The sequence below is a fragment of the Dasypus novemcinctus genome, chromosome 11 (genome assembly GCF_030445035.2).
Source record: "Dasypus novemcinctus isolate mDasNov1 chromosome 11, mDasNov1.1.hap2, whole genome shotgun sequence".
In the NCBI taxonomy this organism is placed as follows: domain Eukaryota; kingdom Metazoa; phylum Chordata; class Mammalia; order Cingulata; family Dasypodidae; genus Dasypus; species Dasypus novemcinctus.
Genome location: NC_080683.1, coordinates 47439943 through 47455406, shown reverse-complemented (window position 1 = coordinate 47455406; position 15464 = coordinate 47439943). Strand labels below are relative to the sequence as shown.

Genomic DNA, 15464 nt, shown 5'->3' with positions numbered 1-15464 from the left:
CTCAGATGTGACTTCTCTATACATGCCTCTTCTGTCTCTTTTATTAAAGCTTTGGTTGGTTCTGGGGTTGGTGTATGCCCAGGAGACTTGAATCTCTGGACTGTACATGTGCCAGCTGGGCCCTGAGCCTCAGTGGTGTTGCAGCACCCACTCTCCAGTTCGTTGGATTTACCCAGGTCAGTTGATAGGGAGGTGAGGACGTACAACCACCACACCAAGGAACTGAGAGAGTCTAGAGCTGCAGGCACAAGAGTCCTGTCCACCACCCAGGTGGGATCTAAGCCTCCTCTCAATTGAGAGGTGGAGTGGGCATTGCCACCCCAGGGTCCTCAGGATGGAGGAGTAAAATAAGAATTAGAGTGGACTTACTGGTATTTTACTATAGAATTACTGTAACTCTAGCAATGGAAGATATTATATCATTGATGTGGATACAGGGGCTACAGGAGTTGCTGAAGGCAGGGAGAGGGAAAAGGAGGTGTGATATGGGGGCATTTTTGGAACTTGGAGTTGTCCTCAATGATATTGCAGGGACAGATGCAGGACATTATATATCCTGCCATAACCCACTGAGTGGAGTGGGAAAGAGTGTAAACTACAATGTAAACTATAATCCAGGCTGTGTAGCAGTGCTCCAAAATGTATCCACCAATTGCAATGAATGTACCACACTAATGAAAGAAGTTGTTGATGTGGGAAAAGTAGGGGGTGTGGGGAGTGGGGCATATGGGAACCTCCTATATTTTTTAATGAAACATTTTGTGTGATCTATGTATCCTTTAAAAATAAATAAAAACATATATTTAAAAAACATAATTGGTGTAGATGATGTTAAAAAATTCTAAGTTGGTAAGTGTCATACAGGAAGACTGCAGGGTATTATGGGAATCTATAAGAAGACCTAACTTAATGTGGTCAGGAAAGGCTTCCTAGAGGAAGTAACATTTAAGTGAGATTTGGAGATTAAAAAAATCTTCCATGTACGTCCAGGGCTATGTGTCAGAGTGAAGGAAGGAACAGGGAAGAAATATTAATACTAAACAGAGGGCACAACATATGCAAGGAATATTAAGAACTTAGAAAACAGGTAAGACTGTGTCTTGAAAGGAAGCTCCCGAGGTGGTCAGGAATCAAATCAAATCATGCTGGGCCATGTTATGAATTTCACATCTCTATTCTTAGAGAGATAGGAAGCCATTGAAGCAGGGGGGTGACATCATCATATAAATATTTGGGTGAGAATATATGCTGCTGCTGCTAATAATAATATGAAGTTGGCTAGCACTTATTAAAAAAAAAGAAATGTACTTATTTTGTGCCAAATACTGTTGTAAGTGGTTTTCATGTATTAACTAACATGTGCCTCACACAAACCCTGTGAGTTAGGTACTATTTTATAAGTGAGGAACCTGAAGTATACAAATAGATTAAGTAAATAGATTAAGATCACAGAGGGAAGCAGATGTGGCTCAACAGATAGAGCATCTGCCTACCATATAGGAGGTCCAAGGTTCAAACCCAGGGCCTCCTGACCCATGTGGTGAGCTGGCCCATGTGCAGTGCTGATGTGCACAAGGAGTGCCATACCACGCGGGGTGTCCCCTGCGTAGGGGAGCCCCATGTGCAAGGATTGTGCCCTGCAAGGACAGCTGCCTCCGTGCGATAAAAGCACAGGCTGCCTAGGAGTGGCACTGCACACATGGAGAGCTGACCCAGCAAGATTATGCAACAAAAAGAGACACACATTCCCAGTGCCGCTGACAAGAATGCAGGTGGACACAGAAAAACACACAGTGAGTGGACACAGAGAGCAGACAACAGGGCGGGGGCGGTGGAGGCCAGGAAGGGGGGAAATTAATTAATTAATTAATTAAAAAAAAAATAGATCGCTGAGCCAATGAATGGTAAAGCTAAGATTATGAGGAGAACAATCAGGTGTTATTTCAATATTACCAGCAAAACATGCCTGCGGCTTGGATTGGGGAAATGGCAGTGAGGAGGCACCAAGATAATGGAATTAAGATCTATATGGGCTGTAAAATTGATAGGACTTATCTCTGAAGAACTATACTTCTAATTTCCTGGTATATTTTTCAACTTGACTATTTAGCTGTTGCCTCAATTTTTTTTTTTTTTTTACCAAAACCTTTTTCCACTCTTTTTTCCTATTCCTGTTAAAGATACCTTCATTTGTAATCCAGACCCAAAGCCATGAAGTAAATTTTTTTCTTTTTCCCTTCTTTTTTCTGAGTAAGTGGCCAATCACAAAGCCCATACCAGTTACCTTTTGCAAAATCTTCACAATTCATGCCATCATTCTCTTTCCCAATGTCCTGCCTATTGAAGTTTGAATACAAAGCTCAGTTCAGGTCAGTTGGCAAGGGAAACTATAGGTGTGCCATTGTGACTGAGTCATCCCCATGTGACTCTACCTTGGTCCTGGATCTGATCCTCAGCCACACTAACTGGGAAACTGGATTTGGAGGGCACTCAGAAAATTGACCATGTATTGCTGTTAGGAACACTTTAAAAGACAAGAACAGTTTAAGATGTGATGAAAGAGAGAATGGAGGAGGAGCTAATGGAGGAGAAAAAAAAGAAAGAGATGAAGAAGGGGTATTCACACTTAGGAAGACCTGAAGTAAAAAAAAACTTGTACTCAGAATGAACACGGCCCTCTGAAAATGTCAGGCTCTGGCTTATAGTATTTCCTACCAGTCTCTTTTGCTTTTCTCTAGCTAAAACATTAGTGTCCTGAGTTTTACTGTCAAAGACAGTTTAGTGACAAAAGTACATGCCGATTGTGGTAGTTTGAAGCTGAAGTACCCCAGGAAAACTGTTCTTAAATTTAATCCATTCCTGGGGTAGAAAACCTATTGTAAGCAGGACCCTTTGATGAGGTTATTTCAGTTAAGTCATGGCCCAGCGTGTCTTAATCCTCTTACTGGAGTCTTTTATAAATGGGATGACTACAAAGAGAGAAAGAGAAAGCTAAGGAAGAAAAAAACTGAAAACAGCAAAACCTGGAAGAAAAGGAGAGACCAGCAGATGCTGCTATGAGCCTTACCATGGATGGGACAAGGTAAAGACCAAAGATTGCCAGCAGTCAGCACCAGAACACCAGACTTCAGGAGAAAGCATCGCCTGCCATGTTAGTTTGAATTTTCTTTTAGTTCCCAAATCATGAGCAAATAAATCCCCATTGTTTACCCTGACCCATCTCATTATATTTGCTTCAGTAACTGTAGAAGTTTGATATTGTTTATGAACTCCAAAAATAGATATTGGATTATGTTTGTGAACTGGTCTGTTCCTCTTATCATATTAGATTGTATTGGATTCAGAGGTTTCACTTTTACTTGATTGAATTGTGATTACGGCTTTGATTGGGCCATGTCAGTGGGATGTCAAGTCCCCACCCCCCTTGGCAGGCAGGGACTCACATAGAAAATGACAAGGCAGAGGAGGTAGTGGGAGTTTAATGCTGGAGCTCCAGGAAGTAAATACACAGAGAAGCATAAATGTGAGGAAAGAGAGAAAGCTCCTTTAGACACAGCAGAGGCCCTGGGAAGAGAGATGAGCCATTCACCTGATAGTTTACAGCTGGCTTTGTGGAGAGAGAGCAGCTGAGCCCAGAGAGAAACCAGCCTGGGAGAGAGACAAGACTTATCCTAGCGTAGAGCTGATATTGGAAGAAGCTGGGACCACAGAGCATTAAGAAGAAGAGGAAGGCGGAATGTTGGCAGCCATTTTGCTCCAACATGTGGCAACAGACTTTGGTGGCCTGGTAACTATAAGCTTCTACTCCAAATAAATAACCTTTATACCCTTTATAAGAGCCAACAGATTTCTGGTATTTTGCATCAACACCTCTTTGGCTAGGAAATGAAAACACTGTTAAACAGAGAAAGCACTGGACAGTCTTTTCAGATTGAAGGAATAGCATACACTCTAGTTTTCATATTTATTTCTGTGTTTTATTACATACATGTATATTGAACCTATGTATTGGTCATTTTATGCTATTATACTTCAATTAATCTTATGAACAATCCTATGAGGTAGGTGCTAATATCCCTTTCTTCTTCCTTTACAAGTAAGAAAACTGAGGACCAGCGAGTTTCAGTAATTGACCAGAGGTTACACATAAAGTGGTAGAATTATAGCTCAGATTCAGTTCTGTCTGACTCCAAAGCCTATATCCTTAGCCACTCCAACTCATTGCCTCTAACAGCCTAACACTCTAAGAGGCATAGTGGCCCTTTTGGAGAAACAAAAAGCCTACTTAAAATTTTTTTTTTCAAAGTCTTAGTTGAAGTTTACAGCGGACAACAATGTTTTCAATGATTTCTCTCTGACAGTTAAGGTCAAAGAATTTAAAAATAGACCTTTTATGTTGATAATATGTTGATAATCCCCTTAATTATCTCCTTGCCTGTGGTTCTCTAGCATTATTTCAGTTGTTTTGAAGTCAAGTGAAAAAAGAAAGATGGCCAATAAAATGCCTTTATTACACAGGTAAGGACCACACTTCGTGAAGTATTATAGTGTTGCTCATACGAATTCACCAGATTTAAAAACAATCTTTTTCACCCATTTTAGAGATAAAGTCATAATAGTTTTTAAGGCTGTGAATTTAGCTAATAGATGCTTAGATTTTATTAAAAAAATAGAGTAGATTTTATTTAAAAAAATTCTATTAAATCTTCATATTATCAGAGCCATTTTTATAGTAATTATCTGGCACTAAATTTGATATATAATTTTTATGTTTATCCAATCATTTCTTGCACAATGCGATGTGAAACTATTGAATTCTATTTACTTTACTAACAGCTAATCTAGTTAAATATGAAATGAATCATTCAAAATAAAAAATGAACAGACTATATTGAAAGAATAAAATTTAAAACTAATAAATACATGTTAGTAGATGTGTATAACTTGCCATGCTTATAAACACAATAATTACTAAAATGCATTTTTACATTAATATATGGTTAATATGATTATTTTAACTGTTTTAATGGGTATATGAAAATAACAATGAAAACTTTGTGCAAGTTAACTGACCAACACAAGAATGGCAAATAGTTCTTCAGCATATTTACAACTCTTATTTTTTAAGCTATGCATGAGCACCATAGAAAAAATGTATTTCATGTTTGTGAAACATTGTTTCTGTGGCTATCTCATTACTGTAATTTCAGTAACTCAGATTCTCCCCCCCACATACACACTTCTCTGTGAAATTTTGTTTAAATCAGAAAACTGGGACAAAATCCTGTGCCAGTTCTAATATCAATTAAAACCAACTTACATTGGGAGAAGCGGACTTGGCCTAATAGATAGGGTGTCCGCCTACCACATGGAAGGTCTGCGGTTCAAATCCCTGGGACCCCTTGACCCGTGTGGGGCTGGCCCATATGCAGTGCTGATGCACGCGAGGAGTGCCGTGCCACACAGCGGTGTCCCCCACGTAGGGGAGCCCCACGTGCAAGGAGTGTGCCCCATAAGGAGTGTGCCCCTCAAGGAGTGCCGCCCAGCACAAAAAAAAGTGCAGCTTGCCCAAGAAGGGTGCCGCGCACACGGAGAGCTGACACAGCAAGATGACGCAACAAAAAGGAAACACAAATTCCCGGTACTGCTGATAAGGATAGAAGTGGTCACAGAAGAACACACAGCAAATGGACACAGAGAGCAGAGAACTGGGGGGGGCTGGGGGGGGGGGGCGAATAAATAAAAAAATAAAAATCTAAAAAAAAAAGCTTGCATTGGTAACCCATCTTTCAGAAAGCCTTTCTTCCGCCGTTTCTATGAGGAGAAAGTTGCATATTTTTTCCCAAGGGTTCAAAATAAGAATACCTTTAAAATTCTTCTTTTCTGGGCCTTCCCTTTCACTTCAAGTAAATTTCTCTTGCCTCCTGCAAGAGTGTATATGATACAGAAGTGAGGAGCACGGGTTCTGAAGCCCTACTGCCTGAGTTTGAATCCTAGCACCACCACTTATTGTGAGACCTGTGGCAAGCTATATAATCTCTGTGTCTTGTTTTTCTCATGGCGATGAGAATAGCAGTAACTGTTTCATAAGGTTGCCGTGAGGATAAAATGAATACTAGTGTCTGGAGCACAGATTGCACTATATAAATAGGCATTTTTATTGCACAGCCTAAGTTTTACTTAATGGTAATTTTTATTGAAGTATAATATATATGCATAAAAATATTCATATCCTCAGTACTTACTGTATTTTCACAAGCTGAACAATCCTGGCTAACCAGCATTTTCAAAAAGAAACAGTAACTTTCCCCTCAAGCCCTCCTCAGGCCCCCTTCTAGTCACTAGTTCTTTCTAAAGGTAACAATATCCCAATTTTTTATTAGTTTCATTAATGGCTATTTGTTAAACCTTGGTATTACAACAGTGATAAGGAATTTATTAAAGTAGCATTTTTGTTTTTATTTAATATCTAAGACTTAAATCCATTTGCTGATTAATCACTTAATATATAACTATATTTTGTTTTCTAGGTTGAAAAAGCTCCTTGAACAAGAAAAGGCTTACCAAGCCCGCAAAGAAAAGGAAAATGCTAAGAGACTCAATAAACTAAGAGATGAGCTTGTCAAACTTAAGTCCTTTGCACTCATGCTGGTGGATGAAAGACAAATGCATATTGAGCAACTTGGTCTACAAAGCCAGAAAGTACAGGATCTTACTCAGAAATTGAGGGAAGAAGAAGAAAAGCTTAGAGCTATTACTTCCAAATCCAAAGAAGACAGGCAGAAATTGCTCAAGTTAGAAGTGGACTTTGAACACAAAGCTTCAAGGTTCTCTCAAGAGCATGAAGAAATGAATGCTAAATTGGCTAATCAAGAGTCTCATAACAGGCAACTTAGACTCAAGCTGGTTGGCTTAAGTCAAAGAATTGAGGAGCTAGAAGAAACCAACAGAAATCTTCAAAAGGCAGAGGAAGAACTTCAGGAATTAAGAGATAAAATTGCCAAAGGGGAATGTGGAAATTCTAGCCTTATGGCAGAAGTAGAAAATCTCCGAAAGCGTGTGCTTGAAATGGAAGGTAAAGATGAGGAGATCACTAAAACTGAATCCCAGTGTAGAGAATTGAGGAAGAAGTTGCAAGAGGAAGAACACCATAGTAAGGAGCTCAAGCTCGAAGTTGAGAAGTTACAGAAGAGAATGTCTGAACTGGAGAAATTGGAAGAAGCATTTAGCAAAAGTAAATCTGAATGCACCCAGCTACATTTAAATCTGGAGAAAGAAAAGAACTTAACCAAAGATCTGCTAAATGAATTAGAGGTGGTTAAGAGTCGAGTTAAAGAACTTGAATGTTCTGAAAGTAGATTGGAAAAGGCTGAATTAAGCCTGAAAGATGACCTTACAAAGTTAAAGTCTTTTACTGTGATGCTGGTTGATGAAAGGAAAAATATGATGGAAAAAATAAAGCAAGAAGAAAGAAAAGTGGATGGACTCAATAAGAATTTTAAGGTGGAACAAGGAAAGGTTATGGATGTAACTGAAAAACTAATTGAAGAAAGTAAGAAGCTTTTAAAACTGAAATCTGAAATGGAGGAAAAGGTATACAATTTGACAAAAGAGAGAGATGAGTTAATAGGCAAACTGAAAAGTGAAGAAGAAAAATCCTCAGAGTTAAGCTGCAGTGTTGACTTATTAAAGAAGAGACTTGATGGAATAGAGGAAGTGGAAAGAGAAATAACAAGAGGGAGGTCTAGAAAAGGAGCCGAGCTCACCTGCCCAGAAGATAACAAGATTAAAGAACTAACACTTGAAATTGAGAGGCTGAAAAAACGTCTCCAACAATTGGAAGTCGTCGAAGGGGATTTGATGAAGACAGAGGATGAGTATGATCAGCTGGAGCAGAAATTTAGAACTGAACAGGATAAGGCTAACTTTCTCTCTCAACAACTAGAAGAAATAAAGCACCAAATTGCTAAGAATAAAGCAATAGAGAAAGGAGAGGCCGTGAGCCAGGAAGCTGAGCTGAGACATAGATTTCGTTTAGAAGAAGCTAAAAGTCGAGACTTAAAAGCTGAAGTCCAAGCTCTTAAAGAGAAGATTCATGAATTAATGAACAAAGAAGATCAGCTTTCTCAGCTCCAGGTTGATTATTCTGTCCTTCAACAAAGATTTATGGAAGAAGAAAATAAGAACAAAAACATGGGACAGGAAGTCCTCAATTTGACCAAAGAGTTGGAGCTTTCTAAGCGCTATAGCAGAGCTCTCAGACCCAGTGTGAATGGAAGAAGAATGGTGGACGTTCCTGTAGCATCGACTGGAGTACAGACTGATGCTGTCAGCAGTGAAGCAGCAGAGGAAGAAACACCAGCTGTGTTTATACGGAAATCCTTCCAAGAAGAAAATCATATCATGAGTAATCTTCGACAGGTGGGATTGAAAAAACCTATAGAGCGATCCTCCGTTCTAGACAGGTATCCTCCAGCAGCAAACGAGCTCACTATGAGAAAGTCTTGGATTCCATGGATGAGAAAAAGGGAAAATGGGTCCCCAATCACTCAGGAGAAAGGGTCTCGGACAAATTCCAGTGTAGGACACCCTGGAGAGCTAGTTCTTTCGCCAAAGCAGGGCCAGCCCCTTCACATTCGAGTGACTCCAGATCACGAAAACAGTACTGCCACTTTGGAGATAACAAGCCCAACATCTGAGGAATTTTTTTCCAGCACCACTGTCATTCCTACCTTAGGGAATCAGAAACCAAGGATAACCATTATTCCATCACCAAATGTTATGTCTCAAAAACCAAAAAGTGGAGATACGACTCTTGGCACAGAACGAGCCATGTCCCCAGTCACAATTACAACATTTTCCAGAGAAAAGACCCCAGAAAGTGGAAGAAGCACGTTTGCCGACAGGCCCACATCCCCCATTCAGATCATGACAGTGTCTACATCAGCAGCACCAGCCGAGATTGCCGTCTCTCCTGAATCCCAGGAACTGCCCATGGGAAGGACTGTCCTCAAAGTCACCCCAGAAAAACAGACTGTTCAAACACCAGTACGGAAATACAACTCCAATGCCAATATTATAACCACGGAAGACAATAAAATTCACATTCACTTAGGTTCTCAGTTTAAACGATCCCCTGGGACTTCAGCTGAAGGAGCAAGTCCTGTCATTACTGTCCGACCAGTCAATGTGACAGCTGAAAAGGAGGTTTCCACGGGCACTGTTCTTCGTTCCCCCAGGAACCATCTCTCATCACGACCTGGTGCAAGCAAGGTGACAAGCACTATCACCATAACACCAGTTACAACTTCATCCACTCGAGGAACCCAGTCAGTGGTGAGTAAAAGAGGTCCCAAGGTACAGACTGGGGAGAAAGGGAAATGTGAGTAGTGAGACTGGCCCAGAATACACACTGTGATAAATCGTCTCACTCCACCTGAACCCACTGTTTCCTAGATGACTATCCTGCTGTAAGAAAGGAAAATAAAAAGTGACCTAATGTTTTGATAAACTGGGCTAATTTTTAGGGGAAATTTCTTTTTTTTTTTCATGTAAATTATGGCAACCCCAAAGTACTTGCAAAAATGGCCTCTTTGAAACATCAGAATATAATAATAGTAAGTTCGAAATTTGATTTTTTTGTTTATTTTTAAACCAAAAGTATGTACACTTTTTTGGCATTTTTAAAATTTTTATAATTTTTAAAAAAGATATTTAGATTACATAAATGTTACATAAAGAATATAGGGGATTTCCATATGCCCCACTCCCCACACTGCCTCCATTTACCCACATTAACAACATCCTTCATTAGTATGGTACATTCATTGCAATTGATGAACACATTTTGGAGCATTGCCACTAAGCACGGATTATAGTTTACATTGTAATTTACACTCTCTTCCACACAATTCTGTAGGTTATGGCAAGATTTATAATGACCTGTATCTGTGATTGCAATGTCATTCAGGACAATTCCCAAGTCCCCAAAATGCCCCCGTGTTACACCTGTTTTCCCTTTCCCTGACCTCAGAACCTCCAGTGGCCTCTGCCTCCACCTCAATGATATAAGTTCTTCCATTGCTAGAATCACAATCAGTCTATGGAAGAATACCAATAAGTCCACTCTAGTCCATAGTTCATTCCTCAACCCTGAGGATTCTGGGATGGTGATGCCCACTCCAGCTAACTAAGAGAGGACTTCAGTCCCATATGACTGATGGATGATATTCTCTTGCTTGCAGTTACAGACTCTCGGTTCCTTGGTATGGTGGTTGTCCATCATCACCTCCTTGTTAGTTGTCATGGGTGAGGCCAATGAACTGGAGAGTGTATGTTGCAACTCCGTTGAGGCTCAGGGCCCAGCTGGAACATGGACAGTCCAAAGATTCAAGTCTCTTGGACGTATACCTACCAACTCCAGCACCAACTATAGGTTCAAGTGTGGAGGGGAAACCACAACTCAGTCCAGTTCTGTCACACTGGGGAGCACAAACCCCAAAGTAGGGTCCCCTGGCAAGGCATCAAACTCACGAGCTACCTGCCCTGACCATAGTGCCTGTGTGTCTCCAGAGCCCTCAGGAGCCCCACTATTTGGGGTAGTGTCTAATTTGGCAGTCAAAGAGATCCTGCTGAGATGTGCATAAGCATAACCTCTGGAATAATCTCCTAACTCACTTTGAAATCTCTTAGCCATACCATATTTCTATAACCTAAAATAATCAACATACAATTATGCATGGACATAGTTGTACTTTATTAAAAAATGAGATGCAAAGATTTTACTATCAAAACTTTTTTTAAAGGGAAGCAGATTTGGCCCAACGGATAGGGCATCTGCCTACCACATGGGAGGTCTGTGGTTCAAACCCAGGGCCTCCTGACCCATGTAGTGAGCTGGCCCACATGCAGTGCTAATACATACAAAAGGTGCCATGCCATGCAGGAGTGTCCCCCATGTAGGGGAGCTCTACGCGCAAGGAATGTGCCCTGTAAGGAGAGCCGCCCAGAGCGAAAAAAGCGCAGCCTGCCCAGGAGTGGTGCTGCACACATGGAGAGCTGATGCAGCAGGGTGATGCAACAAAAAGAGACACAGATTCCAGGTGCCACTGACAAGAATACAAGCAGACACAGAAGAGCACACAGCGAATGGACACACAGAGCAGACAACTGGGTGGGGGCGGGGAAGGGGAGAGAAATAAAAAATAAATCTTTAAAAAAAAACAAAAAACTTTTTTAAAAGTAAAAAACGAGCTTCTATGTCTAAAAACCACATTTTATTAATAGCGCCTTACAGAGAGCAGGTGATTGATCAATATTTATTTACTAACTAGTTGGAAGGCTAAATGAATGATTATAAAAAAAGCATGTCCAAAGTATAAAAAATAGGGCTTAAAATAAATTGTTTTCAAAATATTTTTAGTGTTATGAGACAAATTGATAAATACAATTATAGCAGAACATGTAATATTTTGACATGTATTTAATCTAATAGACTAGAAATTCTTATGGTTCCTAGACCCTGCACAAATTCTACCACATATATTGGAAACTTTTAAGAAAGGAAGCTTATTATTTAAATATAGAAATGTGATTTATTTCTCAACACTCTCAATATCATGTACTTTGATCCTTTGTGCATGAACATAAACTCAAGATAGACTTCAATGTATGAATTACTAATTGCTTTGTTGGAAGAGCTTTTAGCATTCAGAGTTGTTCACCCTTCTTAAATGATTCACTTACTGCTTTTTAGGCCATACAGAACATTACTTGGTCATGTAGGGTCCTGATTCTTTCTGCTACATTTTATATAAAGACAGTGGAGGTGTAAATGGTTGTAAATGAAAAGATTTATCAAAGAAGTTTTAGCCATTCTCTCATGGAGGTAAAACAGTTCTTTGTCAGTTTTAGGCTTTTGGAGTCACAGCAGTATTTCTAAGCACCTCCCTGGGGGTAGATTTTCTGTTGTAACATCTTATTTTCATTTTAAGTGTCGGATCAAGATTGTTTTACTCTCTTACCAAACTTTTCGACTACTGATTAAGCCCCACATACAAATAGGACTTCAAATCAACTGTCTAAGATTTCTAAGGCCTGGAAGATGACCTTAGATATAATTTAATTCAGGTATATCAGATTCCATAAAACACAAGGACAGTGAAACATTTATGATACCCCTGTTAGATTTGAATAGTAAGGCTACTTCATGTGTGCATTTATTTGTTCAATATTATTTGAATGTTAGTTACACTTTAGATACGGGTATAGCCATTTGATATTACTGATGAATTCCAAAAAGAAATATTGGATTATGTTTGCAAACTCATCTTTTCCTCTGGGCATATTAGATTATATTGGATTTATAGGTTTACTTGATTAAGTATTATATAAACCTCTTGTGCCAGTAGGGCGTTGCGTCCTCACCCTTTGGTGGGTGGGGATACACAGATAAAAGACATGGCAAAGAATTGAGGGTTTTTGATGTTGGAATTTGATGCTGAAGCCTTAAGCTGGAGGCCCAGGAAGAGAGGAATCCTGAACCCAGAGAGAAGCAAGACCCTGGAAGGGAGGAACACAGGAAGCCTGAACCCTTGCAGGTGTTGGCAGCCATCTTGTTCAAACACGTGAAAATAGACTGGTGAGGGAAGTAACTTATGCTTTATGGCCTGGTATCTGCAAGCTCCTACCCCAAATAAAAACCATACGATTTCTGATATTTTCATCAGCACCCCTTTGGCTGACTAACACACTGGGCTAGGCTTTGTACGCAAAGACAAAAAAGACATGTTGTTTGTCTTTTTGAAGTTCTTGATTTAGTGGGACAGGCAGGATTGGAACCTGTAGAGTGGTTCTGTGGTAGAGGTATATACGAAAGAACCACCAGAGAAGGCTTCACAGAGGAGGAGGTTTTGTTTTGAAATATTCTTTTATTCCTGTCAACAAAACTGAGAAGGTCTGGTTACTATTCTTCAGGGAACTAAGTGCAAAGAGTAAACTTCTAAAATTAGATTAATAGAAAACCAGCTCAGTTAGTTTTAAAATTTTCAGAGCTCCTTAAGTGAAGAAATTTTAATAAGCACATTTTTCAACTATCACAAGTGAGGTAGTACAAGGAGCCAGATAAAGAGATTTTTAAAAAGAGTTTGTCAAAGACATGAGGTGAATCAGGTGGGACTCAAGTCAGAAATCACAGCCAGATTGTATTAAAAGGACTGTAATGTCCACTCCACCTCTTATTCGAGAGGGGGCTTAGATCCCACATGGCTGATGGATGGAATTCTCCTGCTTGCAGCTGTAGACTCTCTTGGTTTCGTGGTGTGGTGGTTGACCATCCTCACTTCCAGATGGAGGAATAAAGTATGGATTATAGTGGACTTACTGGTGTTCTACTATAGAATTGTTGACTCTAGCAATGGAAGAAATTATATCATTGATGTGGAGACAGTGGCCACGGGAGTTGCTGAAGGCAGGGAGAGGGAAAAAGAAGTGTGATATTGGGGGATTTTTGGGACTTAGAATTGTCTTCAATGATATTGCAGGGACAGATGCAGGACATTGTATATCCTGCCATAACCCACTGAATGGACTGGGAGAGAGTGTAAACTACAACATAAACTATAATTCATGCTGTGTAGCAATGCTCCAAAATGTATTCATCAAATGCAATGAATGTACAACACTGATGAAAGAAGTTGTTGATGTGGAAGGAATGGGGTATGTGGAGTGGGGTATATGGGAACCTCATATTTTTTAATATAGCATTTTATGTGAACTATGTATCTTTAAAAAAGATAATAAAAAAATGAAAAAAAGAAAGCTATGGAAAACAGATTAAGAACTTAAAAATAATGTTGATAGTAAAGATAAAGTGAATGATACAAAAATAATTTATGATTTAATAAAATAAATAAGAGGAAAAAAATGCACTGCAAGAAGGAAGGTGTGGTCAGCAGTGACAATTACAAATGCCAGGAGTCAGAGGTTATTGGAGGTCACTGTTGATTTCAGCAGTGGAGATTATTTCTCTATTTAAATAATTTTGAGTATGCTCTAAACATGCCATGTGAACTCAGTGAAGGGAGAAAAGGCCTGATGAGGACGGGAGGTCTCTAGCACAGGTGAAAGGCTACTTCTTTTAAGATGGTGAGGAAGGAGAGTGGAGATAATTTGGAGGACAGTCAGAGTAAAGTTGCCTGAGTTTGTGTCTTGTGGCCTATATGTTTTCTCTGAAATAGAAGGTGAGTTCATCTGCTAAAGGGTAAAGGTGCTTGAGAAGAAAAAGAAGTTTGGCATAGATGTTTCAAACGGGAAAGGAAGACCATCAGAGTGGCTTAGATATTTACTCCAAGTATCTTTTAGCAAGGTTCTCACAATTCTTTTATCTGGGGAAATACGATCTGTGGGTGTGTCTGTGTGACTAGAGTCTTGCAAACACTCAAATTGATGATATATCCAGAGGTAACTCACCATATCTCCCTCGTGTCTCTCTATTTTCTTTTACAGTCAGGACAAGATGGGTCATCCCAGCGACCTACGCCCACCCGCATTCCTATGTCAAAAGGTATGAAAGCTGGAAAGCCAGTAGTGGCAGCCCCAGGAGCAGGAAATCTGGCCAAATTCGAGCCTCGAGCTGAGACTCAGTCTATGAAAATAGAGCTGAAGAAATCTGCAGCCGGCAGCGCTACCTCTCTTGGAGGGGGGAAGGGCTGAGGGCAGTGGCTGAGGGGGTATGTTTTGCAGATGCTACTACTGCCGTGAAAGCGAATGGTCATCTGTTAGTGCCAACTCCTTCATATGTACTAATTTGTTTTAGATATCTTGCTTATAAAATAACCTACTAATAGCCAACTGTCTTTCCTATTTTGTGTGTTTAATGCCGGGGAATAGAACTAACTAGCAAAAATACTGCTTGCAGTGTGGTTTGTTGAGGACACTGGATCTGAGGCAGGGACTGGCTTCTAGTCCCAGTTTGGCTTGCAGCTTGAGGACCCATCAGTTATCCCACCTGAGCCTCAGTGTTTTCATCAATAAAAAGCAGGGCTGGATACATGATCTCCAAGTCTGGCTCCCATATTTCCTAATTGTAAGCCAAATTTAATAGGCCCTATTCCACAATTATGAAATATGAAGTACTGTTAACAATTGTCATTTGCCTCAATTGCATTCTGAGTTTACTTCTTGTGCTGGAAGAAACATCCATGGCTATCATAGAGTCTGGACCTCTAAAGTTCTGCAAAAACAAAAAAAACCTCTAAAATGACTTCAGGAAATAACTTGAAGGTGAAATAAAATGGAAATGAAATATGGAGTCCTAAAAACAGACTTTTACTTATTTGTGTATGTGTGTCTGTGTGTGTATGTATGTGTTGTAGACATTTTGGCCACCTACAAAAGATTTCCAGAATTTCATAGGCAATCATTTTAGAACCAATTAATATCAAATTCTTGCTCGATTCAAGTAT

General features: G+C 39.8%; 1 protein-coding gene and 1 long non-coding RNA gene across 8 annotated transcripts in view; one reads left to right on the top strand and one right to left on the bottom strand.

Annotated features, from left to right (window-relative positions):
• LOC111765540 (uncharacterized) overlaps positions 1-15464 on the bottom strand; it is an 88405-nt gene that overhangs the window by 51062 nt on the left and 21879 nt on the right. The gene's annotated exons all lie outside the window — the stretch shown is intronic.
• Positions 1-15464, top strand: part of FILIP1 (filamin A interacting protein 1) — a 427722-nt gene that overhangs the window by 397174 nt on the left and 15084 nt on the right. For 5 of the 7 annotated variants that reach the window (XM_071218554.1, XM_071218555.1, XM_071218556.1 and 2 more), the window contains 2 exons: positions 6531-9336; positions 14506-15320. In XM_071218554.1, the coding sequence (XP_071074655.1) occupies positions 6531-9336; positions 14506-14712 (3013 nt within the window). In that variant the 3' untranslated portion in view covers positions 14713-15320. Of the gene's footprint in view, positions 1-6530; positions 9337-14505; positions 15321-15464 lie in introns of those variants that run through there. The other 2 variants (XM_071218557.1, XM_071218558.1) reach the window with 1 other exon arrangement.